We start from the raw sequence: 21472 nt of genomic DNA, 5'->3' as shown, positions 1-21472 counted from the left end.
CCACCAAGACTTAAAGCCCACCACAACAGCTGTGCATGTGGGTGGAACAAAAAAAAAGTTGCACAGATATACAGTAAAACAGAGGTGCAGGAACAGTTGAAAATAAGCACCTATCTTTTTCCAGTATCACACAGCAGAGAAAATGGCAGAAGGCCTCTCACTTTGCTTGAGCAAATAAGTACAACTGGTTTAAAACACCCGCTATTAAGGGCAGAGAAACAGATACCAGCCCAATTATCCAATCAAAAATAATAGTGGCGCAGGAATGCTTTTAGCTAGATCAACCTGCGAGAGATGCACTTACATAGCCAAACTGGAAGCAAAGTTCTCTCCACCCAAGTTTGTGCTAGACAGTCAAGAGGAGAAGGTTAACACCTGCACTAAACCTCAAGCAACACACAGCCCTTCAAAACTCACGCCACCAACATCCACACACAGTAACACTAAACCCACTTATGTGGAGGCCCTTAACATTAACCTGCCCAAGCAACAAGGACCTCCGAAGCCGAAACGCAACAAACACCAATCATAACCAAAGTGTCACATAGCTCACAACACCAGTGTGCCACCCAACAACAGGCCCTAAGACAAGACAACGTACCCAACACTTTAGTCATAGGTGACTCTATAGTCAGGCACACTGATGTAACACTCACCAAGCTGAACAAGGAGAAAATTACAGTTCGCTGCCTGTCAAGTACCAGGATCCGCCACATCACGCATGCACTCAAGTCACTCCACAACAAGTACAAATATGACTCTGTCATTGTCCATGTTGGAGTGAATGACTTGAAACGTACCTCCTTGGACCACATGAAAAGAGACATGGAAGAGCTCTCAGATCATGTCACCCAGGCAGGTATGACCCTAGCCCTGAGTAGCATCCTGCCTTCGCCCAGAATGATACCACAGTACAAGGATAAAATGAATGACTTCAACAATTGGCTAGGTTTCTGGTGTCATTCAAAGGGGATCCAGTATCTGTCTGCCTGGGATGACATGCTCAACAAACCACGATGCTTTGCCAGAGATGGTCTGCACCTGTCGCCCCTGGGTTACTGGTTAAGGCTCTTGCCACCCCTATAGTGCCTTTTTTAGGTAAGGCTCAAAGGACACCACCACCACCGTAACAGATACAAGCATGCAAAATCTGAAGGTAATTCTACTCAATGCTAGAAGTCTAAACCTCAAAATGCACTCTCTCGAAGCACTCCTAAAAAAGGAGAACATCGATATCTGTGCAGTAACTGAGACCTGGTTCAAGGCTCCAGAGAGCACCCCTGCAATACCAGGCTACAACTCCTACCACACGTTTCGGCCACCAAACCAGGACCAAAACACTAAAGGCGGAGGAGTGTCCATATTCACACCTCCAGGCTAGTTGTCCAACACAATGCATCTGAAATTCTACAGGTGCAACTAACACTAGGTAAGACTGCAATCCAAATGGTAGCTTGCTACAGATCCCCCACTATGCCCCAAGATTCTCACTACACCTTTCTAAACATACTGGAAAATATTAAGATACAACCAAACACCCTAATACTGGGTGATTTCAACTACCCTGCCATTAACTGGGAAAACTACTCGGGTACCAACACCTTTGCCCAACGGTTCTTGGAATTCATAAATTCTAATGCCTTGGATCAACTAATCCATAGTCCCACCAGGGGCTCAAATATCCTAGACCTGGTCATTACCAACATGGGAGATTGATGCTCCACACCTGTGGTCACCCCCTCTTGTTGGTCAGGTCTGACCATAAGCTTCTCACCCTTGATGTCCACATCCCACCCCCCCAAGTAAGGAAATCTCCATAAAAAACTTCTCCAAAGCTAACTTCATGCTACTCAAGTCAGAAGTGACAAACTTCATGACACCCATGCAGACGAGAACTAAAAGTTCGACTGCTGAATCCTACACTAGGGCACTGTACGAGGACATCCACTCGTGCATGAATTGTGCCATTCCAAATAGAACCAAGATGCTCTCCTCCAAAAAAAGGAAGCCAATCTGGTGGTCTCCTGCCATAAACAAACCATACAACAGAAGAAACAAACTGTTGCAGAAAAGAGGAAAATCTCAGGGTGCAAAATACTCCCTTACCAGCCTCAATAAGAAGCTGAGATCCCTCATAAAATCCTTCACAGCTAGTTACGAAAATAAAATTGCCAACGATTCCAAGGACAACACCAAGGCATTCTATAGTTATGTCAAGAATCTAAATGGCAATGCTCAGATCTGCTCCGACCTACAACAGAATGGCATGAAATATACTGATCCCAAGGATATTGCCAATATCCCGGCAGATCGATTCAGTGCCAACTTCACTCCCCTCTCAGCCCCTAAAGGGCCCATCTCAATACCAAAAGATTGCCAAATACCGGTAATCATGGCCACACAGGAAAAAAACGCACTCCCCAAAGCTAAGAATACAGCATCCATGGGACCAGACGACATCCAGGGCTGTGTACTACATGAACTACAAAATGAACTGGCACCTCACCTAAGTGTCATGTCTAATCATAGCCTCACCTCAGGCTTCGGGCCCAATGAGTGGCGCACAGCTACAGTTATCCCACTCCACAAGGGGGGATCCACCTTGGATCCTGGGAACTATCGTCCCATCAGTCAGACAAGCCTGATCTGCATAGCCATGGAACACATTATCATGAAACTTATAAACAAAGACATTGGCAATCTTCAAACACTGGACCCCACCCAGATTGGTTTCGTAAAGGGCCGATCTTGTCTCCTCAACCTGACTAACTTCTTTGAATCAGTCTACAGAGCCATGGACGAGGGCAAGGCGGTCCACACAGCCTATCTGTACCTCGCCAAGGTCTTCGACACCATCCCCCACTCTGGAATCATAGATAAACTTACTAAGCTGAGCATTAATCCCTACGTCACTCGATGGTTTGCCAACTGGATTACTGACAGAACCCACACTGTAAAAGTAGCAAACTCAAAATCCAGCTCCAGATAAGTGACAAGTGGAGTACCTCAGGGTTCAGTCCTGGGACCACTCTTGTTTGGCATCTACTTCTCTGAAGTACAGGCCAGCACTAAGGGATTCGGGCCAACAAAGTTCGCAGATGACTGCAAACTGGGAGCCATTCTGAATCCCCAAATGATGTGGATATTCTACAAAAGGGCCTTACAGAAACAGATGCTTGATGCCAGACCCATGGGCTCAAGCTCAATGCCAAGAAATGTAGAGTTATCCCCTTTGAACACAAGTGGCAGTACACTAAACACCGAAAGTGTGACAAGAGACTTGGGGATACAGGTAGACAGTGGTCTCACTTTCGATAACCATATCTCCACAACAGACAGGAAATCCTTCTATGTGGCACACCCCATCACTAAGGACTTTTCATCCAGAAAAAAGGAGGTCATTGTCCCACTGCACTCATCCCTCATTAGACCAATTATAGAATACAACGCCCCAGTTGGTATGTGCCACTCAAGACATCTGCAACAACTGGAAAGGCCACAGAAATTCCTCACTAAAAGAATGACAAACCTAAAGCAGATGCCCTATGCTGACAGTCTAAAAAAACTCCAGCTATACTCTGCATATCGCCTACTCAGAGGTGATCTCTCATACAAGGCCATGTCAAACCCAGAGCTGTTGGACATGCTACACTTAAAGAAATCCCAATCCCTCAGAGCCACATGCTCCAGGGATCTAAACCTGGTCATCAACATGAACAAAACATGCTGAAGGGATAGGTTCCTGACCCAGAGACTCCCCATACTCTGGAATAGACTGCCCACACATGTCAAGCTGAGCGCTTCTTTGGCCCTCTTCAAAAGGAACCTTGACGATTGGATGGGAGATAGGAAATTCACCCCGGGGATCACGTCAGTTAGACAGGGGACCAGGGATGTAAATATTCTGGGAAGAAATAGGCAGCAAATTATTATGGCTAGGCTTGTATAGGCCCTAGGGCCGATAGCCTAGTACCATCTTATGACCTATGATTATTTCTGCCACACAGAAAACAGCTAGGCCTCTCTAGACAAAAAATTTCACTACAAGCTCAAAAGGTCACAGACAATAACAGATATTCAGCTCTAACATAGAAACAAAGGAGACTAAAAACAGTTGCACAGATTACACAGATATAGAGCAAAACAAATGTAAAAACAGTTGAAAATAAGCACTTATCTTTTTCCAATATCACAGCAGAGCAAATGGCAGAAGGCCTCTCACTTTGCTTGAGCTGAGGTATCTGACAGGTACACCTTTAAAAAGTCACATGCTAGATTAGCCTCAAAAGGGTATTTACATATATAAATATTTATTTACAGTCTTTCTGAGGATTAAAGTGATTACTTCATCACCATAAGGAGCATCTTACACTTGTCTAGGTATGATTTTCTGGAAATCTGCTCTTAAGAATGGAAATGGGAGGGGGGGGGTCTCCTAGTCTGAAAAATCATGGCCCTACCATCCAAGCTGTCAACTTGAGACTTGGGTGCACTAGGGTGTTCTTGAATTCATCATGCAGATGCAGAGCATGGGAAGTATTAAGGGGCTCTCTTCTTTTTTATCTGGAGATGCAGTAACATCTAAAGATGTCTGGACCAGAAGGGGGCTGTTAGAATCAGATTTACTCAATTTTCCCTGACTTTTATCAGGATTTTGGGGATCATGATTATAGGTGGAAAAGCACACAGGAACATCCTCCTCCATGGATGGAAAAGACACCAATCACTCAACTCTGCTTGCAAATTAATCTGGAATGGATTCCCCTGGTTTGGCAATTCTGGGAGGAGGCAAAGATGTTTAAGAACCACCCTCCCCCCCTCACACACTGTTGAGTGAGGAAACTATAAGGCCACTGGGCTCAAAGTCCATTCATAGGTTCTGGGTGTGAACATGCTTAACTGGTCTGCCATGGCATTCTCTTCTGAGGGAATGCAGATTACCTTGAGGAAAAAGCTGTACTGCAGAGCTGTCTCCAATTCCAGCACTGCTAAGTCTTGAGTAATTGACAGAAGTATCACACTATAATGGTGCTGTTCATCACAAATGTGAAGCTGCCCAGTTTCTACACATCTCTGAGGACTTGCAAGGCATAAACCAGTGTCATCACTTCTCTGACACTGATATGAATTTGGATATTGTGATCCTACTGCACCTGGACCTTGAGCTAACCACGGTCAGCTCCACAGTTGAGGTCTAAAACATCTGTGCCACCAGGCTAGTAACTCTGGGTGGAGGAAAATAGCACTTCCTGGTTCTTTGTGACTTAGTCTTCCCAACGGAGAAAAAACTTGTGGGCAAAACAGGTCAAAGGAATGGTCGTGTTAGAAGGGTACAGATGTTGCATTTCAATGTTTTTAAAGGACCAATGAATCTTCAGCATTTAAAGCTCCACCAAGGGGACTATCACAACAAAAAAAGACATTCTCCTTTACATACCTCAAGATAAAAAGAAGTTATGTACGCACCATAACGTTCCATGTTGGTAGTCCATCTCACCCTTCATTTTTACATATGGGATCGGCTCCGACTCGGCTGATTTACAAGCTGGAAGACTTCTGGTTGGCTAGTGGCTAAGCAGGTATGCCATGGTGCGCCTGTACAATTCCCAGATCTTGTTTGCTGCTCACTAGAATAAACAACCATAAAAACAACCAATACTAAAGGGTCTCCAACCAAGAGCAACCAAATTATTACTTCCAGATCTTCCAGGATGGGGGCAGGAGGGCGGGCTGGTAAAAATGAAGGGTGAGATGGACTACCAACATGGAACGTTATGGTGAGTACATAACTTCTTTATGTTAGGTAGTCTGATCTCACCTTCATTTTTACATATGGGACAGCATCCCTAGCGCCTTATTCTTGGGTGGCTCACTGGCAAATACTCCTGAGCACTATGGAGCCAAAGGATGCTCTACCCCTGGATGTCAAATCCAATCTGTAATGTGTAATAAAAGTGTGAGGGGTAGCCCATGTAGCTGCTGCACAAATATTATCAAGTGGTACCCTGGCTTGAAAGGCTGCAGAGGTAGACAGTGACCTGGTAGAATGAGCCTTGATCCTGTAGGGTAAAGGTATGCCTCTGAGCTATAGATAAAGGCTATACAACTGGAAATCCAATTAGACAGTGTCACTTTAGAAACTGGTAAGCCCAATCTAGAGTCAGAAAAGGAAATGAACAATTGATCTGATTTCCTGAAAGCCTTAGTCTGCTGTAGATAAAAACGTAGTTGTCTGTGAATGTCTAGCTGATGAAACTGGTATTCAGCTGCATTACAGTGGTTAGGGAAGACAACTGGGAGTTCTATTGATTGGTTTAAAGTAGCATTAGAACAAACTTTGGGAACAAAGGAGGGATTAGTACGTAATGACACCCTGTCTTTGTGAAAAATCAAATACGGTGGCTTAATAGACAGGGCCTGTAGCTCCGATACCAGTCTAGCTGATGTGATAACTACCAAAAACAAGGTCTTCCACGACAAAAATTTTAGAGAAGATGAGTGGAAAGGTTCAAAGGGTGGAGAAGTCAATTTGGACAACACAAAATTTAAATCCCTAGAAGCCACTGGTTCTTGCAGAGGTGGTCTCAATAAAGTGGCCCCTTTCAAAAAGGTCTTGCGTAGCTTATTTGACATTAAATTGGTATCTGGAAAACCTAAATGAAAATGAGAAATCACCACCAATTGGACTCTAATAGTGGCAGCGGCAGATCCTTGTTGAAAAAGCTCAAAGAAAATCCAGAATCACAGGGATAGAAGCAGTGTATGGATCTACATTCATTCTCTATGCCCAAATAGAAAATCGTTTCCATTTACTGCCATACAGCCTCCTAGTTGAAGGTTTATGGGAGGACATAAGAATATGTGACACTGAAGATGATCCATCATGAAGCCTGAGAATGGATGGAACTGGAGCAGCCACGCTGTCAATTTGAGGGTGTGGATTGAGGGGTGTAGCGAACCCAACATGTGAGTCAATAGATCTGGAGCTGGGTCCAGAATCCAAGGATCGCCAAGGAGGACAGGCTTGAGGAAGGGGAACTAGACCTGATGAGGCCAGTAAGGAGCAATGAGGATCAACTAGCTTCCCAGCCGACTGGCTTTCTGAATCACTTTGGGAATGAGAGGGATTGGAGGAAAAGCATACAGAAGTCCCATAGGCCAATCGTGAGCCAGAGCATCTCTGGGAGACTCCCCCGGAGGGGGAATGTGGGAAAAATAGCTGCTGCATTTAGTATTGACTGGGCTGGCAAAAAGGTCACAGCAAGCTGTCCCCATTTCCGGAAAATCTGATCCATTGTTTCCCGTTTCAGAGACCACTCGTGAGGCATTAGGATTGCCCGGCTGAGCTTGTCGGCTATCACATTGGTCGTCCCTGGAATGTGCATTGCAACCAGAAAGTGCTGGGAAGAATTTGTCCATTCCCAAACTCGCATGGCCTCTCGACAGAGTGGGTAGGATCTGGTACCACCCTGTTTGTTGATGTACCAAACCACCGACATGTTGTCTGAGTGTATCGCAATTGTTCCTAGAGGAAGAAGGTCTTGAAGTGCTTGCAATGCCAGAAGCACCGCTCTCATCTCCAGAACATTGATATGCAGATGAGCCTTGTGTTCTTGCCATGTGCCTTGGACAGTCCTGCTGAGATAATGCCCACCCCCCGATCTGGGAGGCATCCATGGTCACAGTGGCAACAGGTTGGGCCGGAACAAAGGGGGCACCTGTGATCAGTTGATTGAGATCTATCCACCAACGAAGGTCCTTCTTGCATGATTCCATCAGCAGGACAGGATGACTCAGTGGGAGAAATTGGAAGGACCACTGGGAAAACAGAAGCCACTGGAGAATTCTCATGTACAACCTGGCTAATGGTACCAATAGAATTGTGGAAGCCATAGTCCCGAGGAGCTGAAGAACCCACTTCGCTTTGACTTTTTGCAACAGGAGAAAATGTTCAACTTAGGAGATTAAATTCTGTGCCCTTTCGGCAGGGAGACGAGCTGTCATATTCACTGTGTCTACCTCTGCGCCTATAAAAATCACAGATCAAGAGGGCAATAATGCAGACTTTTTTCCAATTTATGGAGATCCCTAACTGAGCACAAAGTTGAATTGTGGCGTCCCTGTTTTGGATGAGTAGATGCTTGGTGGGGGTGGTCAGGAGCCAGTCATCCAAATACAGAAACACCTGGAATCCCCAACGTCTCAGGTGAGCTGTCACTACTGCCATGCATTTGGTGAACACCCTGGGGGCTGTGGTGAGACCAAAGGGCAGAGCGTGAAACTGATAGTGACTGGCTCCCAGCCAGAAGCGTATATGGCTTCTGGACGCCTTGTCAATTTTTATGTGGTAATAGGCGTCCTGAAGATCTAGAAAGCACATCCAAAGGTCTTTCCCTAACAAGGGGAGTATAGACTGCAGTGTTACCATCCAAAACTTGTCCTTCTTCACTGATTCGTTCAATCTGCTGAGGTCCAACATTGGCCTCCAATCTCCGGTTCGTTTTGGAACTAAAAAGAACCTGGAGTAAGTTTCTGCATCCTATCTGGTCTGCTGGGACGGGCTGGATGACTCTTTTTGTAAGCAACTTGTTGATCTCCACAGTTGCTTGATCCCTGAGATTTGGTGGTACATCTGGGATCCTTTTGGGAACAAATGGTGATAGGGAAAAGGGTATGATATAGCCTCCAGTAACAACTCTTTGTACCCACTTGTCTTGGGTGATATTCAGCCAGGCTTCTTGGTACAAAGAAATGCGACCCCCGACCGGCCTCAGAGAAGCGCAGTCGGGCTCTACATCAGGAACGCTGATAAGGCCGTCCTCGAAAGGAATCACGGCCTTGTTGGTATTGCAGACCGCCCCTGCCTCTAGGGAGACGTCTGCCGTTTCCTCCTCCTCTGCCTCTGAAGGAGGATTCACCCTGTGTGTCAGGAAAGACCCTCTGGGGCTTCCTGAACCACATTTTACCGCCCCTTTGACCCTTGGGGTATGGTCTGGAAGGGACAGTAAAACGCACTCCCACGGCAGAGAGAGTCTTTCCTTCTTGGTCACACCAAGTGAGCGCATTCTTCACCTTGGAACCAAACAATGAGGAACCATCAAACAGGGCAATGGTGAAAGTAGACTTGAACGGTTCCGCAAAATTACATAAGCGCATCCAGGAGTGGCGCCTCAAGGCAACTCCGGAACCCGCTGCTCTACTCGCTCCATCCGCAGCATAAGATATAAGTCGCATGGAGGAGTTAACCACAGAATTTAAGGTGGACAACTGAGGAGAAATTTTGTCAGGAACTCCCTCAGTAGACACACCTTGTATGGAATCTCCTAACTCCTTGAGGAGATCCCTCTGCAACATCGTGAAGTGTTTGAGATAGTTCAACGATCGAAGGGTAAATGCCGCTGAACTAAAAATACGCTTCCCAAATCTGTCCATCTGCCGAAACTTCTTGTTTGGCGGATGAACAGATGAAGAGGTCTCTGCTAACTCCTCCTTCGTGGCCGCCGCCGCCACCACCATGGCATCTACGGGAACACCCTTGGACAAGAACTCTTTACCAGGAGGAGCAAACAAGAACTTATTTGGTCTCCTTGGGACTGGCTCCACGGTGTCAGGAGTATCCCACACCTTTTGACTGACTAAATCCATTAGTTCGTCAAAAGATGGAGACACTCAAGATGCAGAAGGTTGAGACCCAAAAGCTTTCAGGTACACTGACTCCTCATTAGAAGGGTTAATAGTGGGCCAGTCATACCTCTGCCTAAGGATCTCTAAAATGTCCACAAAGGAGACATCATCACAGGAAGACTTGGGGGACCCTTCAGACTCCTCGAGATCAGTGTCCGATGTCAAAGACTCAACCTGGGAGTCAATAAGTTTCCTCTTACATAACTTCTTCCCTAGAGGCTCCTCGGAAGGATATTCCGGGAAAGCCTTGGAAGAGTGGGGGTCACCAGCCGATGGCTACTGAGGCTGCGGGTCTCTGCTGTCTCCAGAGAGAGTAGGGGCTGAGACTGAAGTGGGTGCTCTCGGGGGACGAGAGCTGGTGCCAGTGGTAGGTGCTGGAGAATGAGACAGCACACTCCTCATCATCTCAAACGTAGACCTCTCCGGTTTCAAAGACCTCCACCACTCCGAAGAGACGCGGGTCGGCGTTGGAGCCAGAGCTGTCGGCTCCGAGATAGATACAGGGTCTGAGCTCACCCTGGCCGATGCACTGACAGGAAGGCTCGAAACCGAAGATCGATTCCAACCCTCCCTGTCGGCGCCAACAGGATAGATTCGGCCCCTGGACACGACGGACGGCACCGAGCGTGTTGGAGCCGAACCTGGCTCCAAGGCAGCAATAAGGTGAGTTGCAGCTGGCATTTCCTCCATTGGCACCAAGCACTCCAGCTCCGAAAGGCCAGTACGGCTCGGCGGAGGAATAGCAGATAAGGGCAAAGCTGGGTCGAGTGGCTCCGGAGCCGACTGGGTCGGAGCCAACAATACTTTTGGCAAGGCAGATGACTTCAAGAGTCTCAGCACTACCCTCTCAACATCTTCTTCTGAAAGGGTCCTGGAAGACATAGTTAGGGATCTTGACCTGGTGGGCACTGGAGACTTAATTGTTACGGACACCGGACACCGGTAGGGAGCTTACAGACTGGCTCCGAGTAGCAGAGTCAACTGCTATATCAATTGTTTCAGAGATCGGTTCTGAAACCGTTGTAACCGACTCTGGCACCACCATGATGCTCTCCTTCGGCTCTGAAGGCTGAGTCGTCGAGGAGACAGATTTGGATTCTCTCGATTGTTTAGGAGGTGGCTCCGAGACACCAGCCGGTGCCAGAGAAGGCATTTTTGAGGATTTTGATTTCCCAGACCTAGAGGAAGCCGAAGAACTGGATAGTGCTTCCTCAAAGCATGGTTTCAATTGACCCTTGAATATGAGTTTGTTCTTCCTCTCCTGTAACACTCTAGGAGAGAAAGCATGGCAGAACAAACACGACTCCTGTAAGTGGATGGCCCCTAGGCAGTAGACACAGCTACTGTGGCCATCCGTTAAGGACATCTTTTGGGAGCATTTCATACACTTTTTGAACCCCGAGGGTTTATGCTCCTTACTTTCCTTAGACATATTACACACACACACAGCCCAGAGAAAGAGAGAAAAGGAAAGGAGGACTAGGTCCTCTAACTAAACTTAAACGGGCCTAGCCCGGTGTAGTGAAACTAGGTCTTCTAACTTAAACAGACCAGAAAGGAAAGCTCATGCACACAAGAGAAACTGTAAATGACACAATAACTTTATATTCTTAAGAAAAAACAGGTAATAAACTTGCAATCCTAGTAACTTCACAAGCAGATCCCCGCCAAAAACAATGTAAAAATAGCAGAAACCAACTGCTAATGGTGACCAAAACAGGTCAGAATAACAACAGACAAGACAACAGGAGCCCCTGTTGACTAAGAGCGGAAAACCGCCAAAACTCTACCTAATAATCAAAAAATGTGCAACAGCGCCTAAAACTAACTGGCACACAGGATACCAATAAACAACTAGAAAACTATGTTGCACTCAAAAAAGGCAAGCAAAGCAACTGCCTGATATATTAGCAATACTGAATATACAATAATAAAGAACTGAACATGATTCAATATGAAGAATTTTGAAAAAAACTTAGCCAGAGCCAAGAGAAGCACAACCAAACTCGTCGACGCGGCAAACGATATCTGGGGATTGTACTGGTGCACCATGTGATACCTGCTAAGCCACGAGCCAACCAAAAGTCTTCCAGCTTGTAAATCGGCCGAGTCGGAGCAGAGGATTGGCTCCGAACCCATATGTAAAAATGAAAGTGAGATCGGACTACTTAACATCTAGCTTTAACATCCCCAGGACCATTGTTTCCTTGGTCTGTTCTTACTTTTAGCCCTTTTTCTGAGCAATAACTTATGTCTGCTCTCAAAATTATACATACAGCCAACCACACCTTTTTTTTTTGTTTCCTGCCCTGAGCTTTAGGAGTCTTCCTTAAATAATATTTCTATACTCCCCCATTTCACTCTAGATTACTTTGTAACTCCCCAGTATTAGTTTAGTTTCACTTAATTAACAGGATTCCTTCACAGACCCTAATTACAGACTTAAAAATTGAGCTCACATTCTGAGATGATGCACCTACAGTTAAAGACTATTTTCATGATCAGCTCTTCCAGTCTCAGGATTTTCCTTTCTACACCCGCTAAGTACATTCACTGCAGATATTTCTTTGCTTTTAACTTCACTGCTAATAACTGTTGCTCCAGGAATTCATGGGATGACATTTGGCACCATTTCCATACCCCTGAGCCCATCACTATTTGTTCCTTTGCAGCTTGGCGATTAGTATAACATTATCATGCTTCTTTCCAGTTTACCTTTGACAAAACAATACAGAAGGCTGTTTCAAATACTTGTGAACTACTTGGCTACAGTTCACTTTCTGTCAGCTTTTTGGGTTGATTTCCCTATCCTGTGATCATACTTGCATATTAACCTCAATTTCTGACTCAATCACTACTGTCTTTCCATGTTTGGCTTTAGCTTCATTATTACAAATCAGTGATGACTCTCAATGGCAAATTCAAATATTTTATGTTTTTAGTGTCCCAATACTGGGATATTTTCCTCTAGCTAACATGGTTTAGTCACCTGCTTTGCACATTTACTGGTTAAGTCCTGTTAAGTAACTAGCCCCCATTACAACACTTTACATGTTTTTTTTTTTTTGTGACACAAATCCTCCTAAGTCAACTGTTGCCTCACATTAAGAAAGCTGAAAGCTTTTGGTTTTATGAAAGTTCTTTTTCCCCCACAGTTGTGGCTTCATTTTTTTAGCTCATTCCTAAAGCGCATAATCCTTCATCCATCTCCCACCATTCTCTAACTTCACCCTAAGCTTGTCTGGCCACATCCGTTAGGTTATTTAACATATTACACTGGCTGACATTTACAACTGGACACTTGTGACTACAGTCTGTAATAGACACCTACCCGGTAATGCTTGACTACTTGTTTTCTTTTCTGTGATTAGCCACACGTCATCCACTTCAATATCACTAATGTGCCCTTGACTTCTGCTTTTCTTTTTAGGGCATTTTCGTTGCTGCTCCAACACTCTTCCTGTTATTTTCACTCGGTACTCCCCAATGGCTAGCTGTTTCAATACCTTTTAATCTAACTGGCTCTTTTCTATCCAAATAAGGATTTGCTGCACCACGAAAGAGAATATCTGTTTACTGGTGCTGTCAGTTCCCTCCATTCCCCCTTCATGCAGACTACAGATTCTTTACAGTATTTGCCTTCTATACACATTTTGTGTTACTTTTTTAATATATATTTTAAACCACACTCTACTGTTTCACTGGCAACTTTAAGAGCTATGGCTTAAACACACACACACACCACCCCCTCCCAAACTCTGAAGCTAAATATATAACTCACTTTTTAAGCACATATGCTATTATCCTACTCTTCCCCGCCCTTGAATACAATCATAACTACCTGTTCCGAAAGTATCCCCCGGCTTAGCCAACTTTACATCTTTCACTTTTCCCCTCAGAATTATGATGCCCAACTAGAGTGGTTTCTTTGGCTGGACTATCCTCAATCACTTGTCTTGTTTTTCTTTAACATTTTTCTTTAACAGGACATGAAACCCCACTTCCCACATTACTGTATCAGCCTTTGAGCTTCTTATGCTGCTCCCCTAAAACATTAGTTACTATGGTGCTTATACACTTTCCCTAGTGTTACATTTCCTCTACTGATTAGTTGCATTCTTTTTGTTTTGATTGCCTCCTTTCTATTTATATCTTACTGGCATTTTTACTAATGGCCCCAAGTTATGACTAGTGAGGTCATGGTGTTTCCCTATGCCACAAACTACAGATCCTTTTTTAGGTTGTATTGATACATATATATTTTATATATTAATATATACACTCTATATCTATATATCTAAATACACATACACATATTTTGTAATATATAAACACACCATATACATCTATTCATCCATCCACAACCCAGGGGTCAATTCAACAGTGACCATCACCTAGAGCCAGGGTTTATATACGTGTGTGTGTGTGTGTGTGTGTGTGTGTGTGTGTGTGTGTGTGTGTGTGTGTGTGTGTGTGTGAGAGAGAGAGAGAGAGAATGAATGTGTATACATTTGTATACAGTGGATATAAAAAGTGTACACACCCCTATTAAAATGCCAGGTTTTTGTGATATAAAGAAATTAGACTACAATAAATCATTTCAAAACTTTTCCCACATTTAATGTGATCTATAACCTGTACAGTTCAAGTGAAAAACAAACAATCTGTTAGGGGGAAAATATAAAAAAATAAACGTACAATAAGCTGGTTGCATAAGTGTGCACACCTTAAACTAATACTTTGTTGAAGCACCTTTTGATTTAATTACAGCATTCAGTCTTCTTGGGTACACATCTGCCATCAATTAAAGAGACTCTGATTAACCCCAAATAAAGTTCAGCTGTCCTAGTAGGATTTTCCTGACATTTACTTAGTTGGCCTGCTACAGCAAAAGGCATAGTTCGCAGAGAGCTTACAAAGCATCAAAGGGATCTCATTGTTGAAAGGTATCAGTCACGAAAAGGGTACAAAAAAATGTCCACAGCACTGGATATACCAGGGGACACAGTGAAGACAGTCATCAAAAAGTGGAGAAAATATGGGACAACAGTGTCGTTGCAAAGAACTTGACGCCCCTCCAAAATTAATTAAAAGACAAGACAAGCACTGGTCAGGGAGGTTGCCAAGAGACCTACAGCAACAGTGAAGGAGCTGCAGGAATTTCTGGCAAGTACTGGTTGTGTACTAAATGCGACAACAATCTCCCGAATTCTCCATATATCTGGGCTATGGGGTAAGGTTGCAAGAAGGAAGCCTTTTCTTACACAGAAAAACTTCCAGGCCTGGCTAAAATTTGCAAAACAATACATTAAGTCTCCCAAAAGCATGTGGGAAAATGTGTTATGGTCTGATGAGACCAAGGTTGAACTTTTTGGCCACAATTCCAAAAGGTACGTTTGGCGCAAAAACAGCACTTCGCATCACCAAAAGAACACCATCCCCATGGAGAAGCATGGTGGTGGCAGTATCATGCTTTGGGGGTGCTTTCCTTCAGCTGGAACTGGGGCTTCAGTCAATGTGGAGGGAATTATGAACAGTTCCAAATACCAGTCACTTTTGGCCCAAAACCTTCAGGTGTCTGCTAGAAAGCTGAAGATGAAGAGGAATTTCACTGTTCAACATAACAATGACCCCAAGCACATATCCAAATCAACAAAAGAATGGCTTCACCAGAAGAAAATTAAAGTTTTGGAATGTTGCAGTCAGAGCCCAGACCTAAATCAAATAGAAAATCTGTGGGGTGACCTGAAGAGGGCTGTGCACAAGAGATGCCCTCGCAATCAGACAGATTTGGAGAGCTTTTGCAAGAAGAGTGGGCAAATATTGCCAAGTCAAGATGCGCCATGCTGATAGACTCCTACCCAAGAAGACGGAACGTTGCAATTAAATCAAAAGGTGCTTCAACTATTAGTTTATGGGTGTGCACACATGTAACCAGCTTATTATATGTTTTTTTTTATTTTTTATATTTTTCCCCCAACAGATTTGTTTGTTTTTCAATTGAAATGTACAAGTTATAGGTCAGATTAAAGGTGGGAAAAGTTTTGAAATGATTTATTGTGGTCTCAATTTTTATGGCACAAAAACCTGGCATTTTAACAGGGGTGTGTACACTTTTTACATCCACTGTACATGTATATAATGTTGTACTGTAGGTTCAGGGAATAAATCACGAGAATCATCAAGCTCTCCACTCCCACTGTACAATATTTTTCATGTAGCCAAAACAGGTCTACTTGAAAAGATTGAAATTCTAAAATGCCGAATTGCAAAACTTTGAGACAACATGATTGAATGTTCATAATATCAAACTATCATAAAATCGTCATCCACATGATCTTAAAGCAAGTTTCACAATGTCTAGTACCAAAATATCAAAAAGCTGTACAGCTTAGTAGATAAAAACAAAGTGTTCCTTAAAAGCAATCATACATTTTAACTTATGTTCTATAGATAAACAGTATTTATCATGCATACATTGTTATATACTGCAAAGTCACGCTCTAGTGACATATAGATCTACATACATGTGGTCTTTACGTGTTGTACATGCGCATTTGGAATAACTCCTTAGCATACAATGGCAGAGGCAGCACAGCATACACCCAGCTCTTGGGGGGGGGGGCATCTACAGGACAGCTAAGTCAGAAAAAGGTAGAGACATCCTTGTATCAGATGGCTATTTAAACAGGTGTTCAAAGTATAAATGGTACTGGCACTGCAAACTTAAATCTAAGGAGAAATGTTAGGGTTGCGCAATTACTGTGTATCAAATAAAGAGGAACTTACAAAATCTGTTGCACACCACCATGACTGTGACCCAGTAGAAGTTGACAGAGATGCCCTGGGATTGATTAATGCCTACACTAAGCGTACACTGTCCTGAGTAACAGGCAACACAATCATAGCTCATATCATCTTCCTACTAATTTCTGTTTTCCTACTGATCTTCTTGCAGCCTTATATATTAAGGGGGATTCATAACGGTTACCACAAAGTGAAGACTACATGTACACTTAGTGTAAACTTTATGAGCAACTAGAAAGCACAAAAACTGTGGTAGGGATGTTCTTGAATACAGAGCACGTACACTTAGGGTAAGCATTAATGAATGTAGCTCACAGAGTCAGTAATGAATTGAAAGACAGAGCTGCATTACCCACAGACATGCCATGTCTAATAGCAGATGATATCATTGCTAACGTCTCTCACCAATGTGCTGTGGGACTGCCAAATAGAAAAGCAGTGCTTTAAAACATCTCTCACCAATGTGCTGTGGGACTGCCAAATAGAAAAGCAGTGCTTTAACAAGCCTACTTGTTGTTCACCATCTCCTAAAAACAGGAAGTTAGTAGGAAGGAGAACACACTTTCAGCAGGTACTTGTCAAGAAGTCTTGAGTGTACTACTGCACAGTTTCTTAAGGCTATTGCTGTTCTTCTTAAGATTCAAGATCGGCCGCTGTGTGAGATGCACGGCCGCATTTATATTGTCCTTCCATTTCCTGGGACTGTCATATCACGCTTCATGATACAAGTTATTCTAGCACTATTAGTATACACACGAGGTATTTATTATGTTTTGATTGGTGCATTACTTCCCATCACTTAAGTAGGGCTGCTGTTACTGACATTCACTAAGTTATGGTTGCTGTATGGGAGTTTATATTATGAGGAGTTTTGTTACTCTTTATAATGTAAGGATTTTGGTGTCCCTCGGTGCTGCTAGCCGTACAGCTTTTCGATATTTTGGTACCCTACGCTGTGAAACTTGCTTTGCAATCATGACAAAGCCAACTTTATGATCGTTCAATATTATGAGCGTCCAATCATGCTTTCTTGATGTTTTGCAATTTGACATTGTAGAATTTTGATCTTTTCAAACATACCCATCACAAACCAGATCTCTGTGAATTCCATTTATCTACTTTTGTTCTGTTTCTTATAGTCTGGACTACCATTTCCAACTCCTAACAATGGGATGCAGTAAATGTTCACACTGTCTACTGGTAAAGGTCTGAAAAGTTATTTTTTAATAAAACGGTTACCCTGCATGTAATTTTCTATTCTATTTCTGAGAACTTTCTTTTTTGTTTAAGTAATTTTGTAATACTGCTCCAGTAATGCAATTAGATTTCTGGCTTTGTTAGTTTTACATTAATTTTTATGGGGACTGATCTGCAAAAAAAATATTTTCTAGGAGTTTGCTTTAGGTAGGTGTGTGGCTTCTGCACACATGTGAATTTCTTCTCCTTTTAGCGAGAATGGGGCCAACTTACAGTGCTTGATGAGATTGGAAGACTGGTGGTAAATGCATTCTTACACGTAGAAAAGTGATAAAAATAACTGTACTCCAGCTCAGATACACATTTTGACAACATCCTTTTGTTAATGTTCATCTTTAGGATTAAATGACATACACAAAGACACACAAGGATCAGAGATCAGTCTCAATGTATCTTGTATATCAAAACTACCAAGTAGATTTTCTTTTCTTCAGTCAGCTCTCTCACTCAGTCTCTCACTCTCTACTCCATAAATAAGTCACTCAAGTTCTCTTTTAAGTCACACATACATGTGTGACATTGCCTTCTTTCCTGCCTTAACCACCATCTGCCTGCTTTTCTTTAGCAGTGTATTACTTACTTAACACTCCTTTCCCTGCAAAAGTCAGTCTACTTTTCTTAATAAGGCGATTCAACTGTAGTATTTACGTGCACTACTACATATTCACATATAATGCTTCTCCTATCTGGCATCCAGCCGTATATAGCTTATACTCAATGAATTCTTAATTAGTTCTTATTTGCTATTATCCTGTTCTCTGTTAAACTATGGTGTCAGACAATGTGTTTGAACCCTGTACTAAATAAAAACTATGAACAGTGAATACTAATTCTATGAGTTTCTAAACTGTTACTATTACCTTGGAGTTCTCTGAAAGTGCATTTTATGTTACTTTTGTCCTTGAATCTGCTTAATTTACTTTCCATACAAAATTTAATGTAGAAATACCTGTACTGTTTGCAATTTGTTGTTATACTGTAGAGATGTTCTGCAAAGGCCTCCACTGCATATAGGCTTGATTCAGCTTGTTGTCACAGTTACAAAATAAATAACAGAGCTGTACAATCACTGCATCCAGCTCACAAGTTTACTGCCACAAAACATGTCCCTCCTTCAAAGGGTTTCAAAGAAACAGGACATCTGATTTCTTAAGCAAAGTTTAATGCTAATTTTACCTGGAAATGGATGTCTTGAAACAACTTCTTCAGGCAACCCAAGTTCTCGACCTAATGCCCTCACCTCATCTTTGTGGAAATCTCTTAGTGGCTCAATAACTCTACCCTAAGAAAAAAGCAAACATTAACGAGGAAAATAGAGAAGAAGCAGATGCAACCTCAAAAAAAAATCAATCTAAAAAATGAGACATTGTCAGACTACTACATTAGCATCTAATACTATTGTTAGCACTTCTACACAGTATCAAATAAATTCACTCTGTACTTAATCCTTCATTCATCTTTCCAGTTATCCATTAAGAGAATGCTAAGTAAGATGGTGAGGTCTGACTGACAAAGCCTGGGATTCTGAAACTTTTCTGGTCGAGGTGATAGTAACCAGAAATACCATTTCAGGACAGTTATGAAAAGTCAATTTTTGCTGCTGCTTCAAACAGCAGTTTAGTGAATATTTTTAGGTTGACATGTTGATCCCAATGCATTTTAATGGGAGTGTCAATTTAAAAAACATATACCTTATTTATTTATTTTTATCCATCTGGCAACTCCTGCAACATATGGATGAAATTTATTACCGATTTCTCACGGGAAACAAACCACACGTTAGGTAGTTAAGTGTCTTCGGGGAAGGGGCGGAGCATAAGAAAACTCACTCTTTTCCCAAACCCACCCACTATCCTCGATTCCTCCTTCAGTAAGTGGGTGGGTGGAGAGTAGGGCTTTGGGGCATCAGAGCTCTTGGCTGCTGTTGAAATGACGGTGTCACTCTTCAGTGTCTCTAATCAGACTTCTTAATCTTTTAGTGAGTACAGCATTCAATCAGATTGCCTGGAAACTGGGGCTACTCTGTCACAAGTTCACAATTACTAGATGTGTGGGTTCAGGACACTACCGAGATGCCCAGCCTAGTTTTCCAACAAACCTAGAGCACTGTTTGGTTAAGTGACTTTCACACAGTCACAGAAGGCAAATGGAGCCTAAGGGAATACAGTGTCCGGGACTACAGAAAACAGTGTATTAACAGCAGTAAATTATGCAGAAATGTATCTGGCCACAGGCTGACATTTGTCTTTCAGCTCTTAAAGCTGTTAATGTTGTAGGAAGGCAGATCTGGTGGAGAAGCACCTTCTCCTTAACAGCAGTACAATGCCTGCAAGACAGGAAACTGTACTTCGAGAAACAAAACACACACTAAACGTGGCAAACCCTTGGGCAAATTTTGTGTTCTGTGCAAAAACTTTGTGATGCTCAATTTGAACAAAAGATATTCTTTAAAATTCTCTCTCCCAGATACCTATCATATATCTTATCAACTTTTCTGCCAATAATTTGTGCATTACACTTCTAAGCTGAGCTCCCCCCCCCCCAAGTAAAAATGAACAACTTCTCTCTCTGCAGTTTGCAAAATAGAAGTTATGTCTTACCATAACGTTCCATGTGTGTTGAAAGATCTTCACTTATCCTTGACTGTGGGTTCGGTTCCGTATCTTGAAACCAACTCGGCTGTTATTCCAGCTCGCACCATCCAAAAACGCTTGAGCTTAGCTCTGCCCATAATGCTCCTCAAAGGATTACCTCAGATCGAGTTTGCATAAAATAGTGACAGACAAGTAATAACAGACCAGAGATCATGCCTGTATTCCTAAAAAGAAAAGCTAATCTTTTGAGAGAGATTCATTCCATCAAGAAACCAAAAAGCAGGGGGAAGGAGAGTGGGGATGTTAAGGATAAGTGAAGACTGACAACACAGACGGAATGTTATGGTAAGACATATCTTCCTTATCTGATGTTGTCAATCTTCACTTAATCCTTGACTGTGGGATAGAGTCCCCAGCTACCTACATCTTGGGAGGTCTCACGGAAGAATATTCCTGAGCACCATCGAGCCAAATAATGCTCGTCTCCTAGAGACCAGATCCAGCTTGTAACGAGTAACAAAGGTATGTGGGGATGCGCAGGAAGATGCTGCACATATATCGTCTATAGAAGCTCTGGAACAAAAGAGTGCAGATGTGGCTACTACCCTCGTTGAATGTACTTTAACAGGTCCTTGTAGCTGCATTTTCCTTTTGTTATAAACAAAAGTTATACACTTCTTAAGCCATTTAGCCAGAGTAACCTTAGAAACTGGTTTGCCCACAGTAGCAGAAGGAAACAAACAAATGATCAGATTTTCTGACTTCCTTTGATCTGTGAAGGTAAAAACACAACTGCTTATGCAAATCTAGTAAATGCAGACAATATTCACCTTTGTTTGAGGAGTTGGGGAAGAAAACTGGAAGTTGTATAGTCTGATATTGGTTTTGGACACTATATTTGGCAGAAAAGATGGATTTGTTCGCAAGGAGAACGTGTCTTTATGGAAAATTAGGTAACGAGGTTTGCAAGATAAGGCTTGTAGCTCAGATATTCTCCTGGCAGAAGTAACAGCAATCAATAACAAGGTTTTCAAGGATAAATACTTCAAATCACAATTTGTGGATGGTTCAAATGGGGAATTAATTACAGACTAAAGTACCAGATTCAAATCCCAAGGTGCAGAACGGTC

At 42.8% G+C, this 21472-nt stretch overlaps 1 protein-coding gene across 1 annotated transcript in view; it reads right to left on the bottom strand.

Moving 5' to 3' along the window:
* Positions 1-21472, bottom strand: part of GMPS (guanine monophosphate synthase) — a 1355954-nt gene that overhangs the window by 315635 nt on the left and 1018847 nt on the right. The window contains exon 10 of the mRNA XM_044070497.1: positions 18925-19030. Within this exon, the coding sequence (XP_043926432.1) occupies positions 18925-19030 (106 nt within the window). The remainder of the gene's footprint in view (positions 1-18924; positions 19031-21472) is intronic.

The sequence above is a fragment of the Protopterus annectens genome, chromosome 4.part1, assembly GCF_019279795.1.
Source record: "Protopterus annectens isolate FY-2018-M chromosome 4.part1, PAN1.0, whole genome shotgun sequence".
NCBI lineage: Eukaryota > Metazoa > Chordata > Ceratodontiformes > Protopteridae > Protopterus > Protopterus annectens.
Note: the sequence above shows the minus strand (reverse complement) of the source record. Positions and strands in the feature narration are given on the sequence as shown.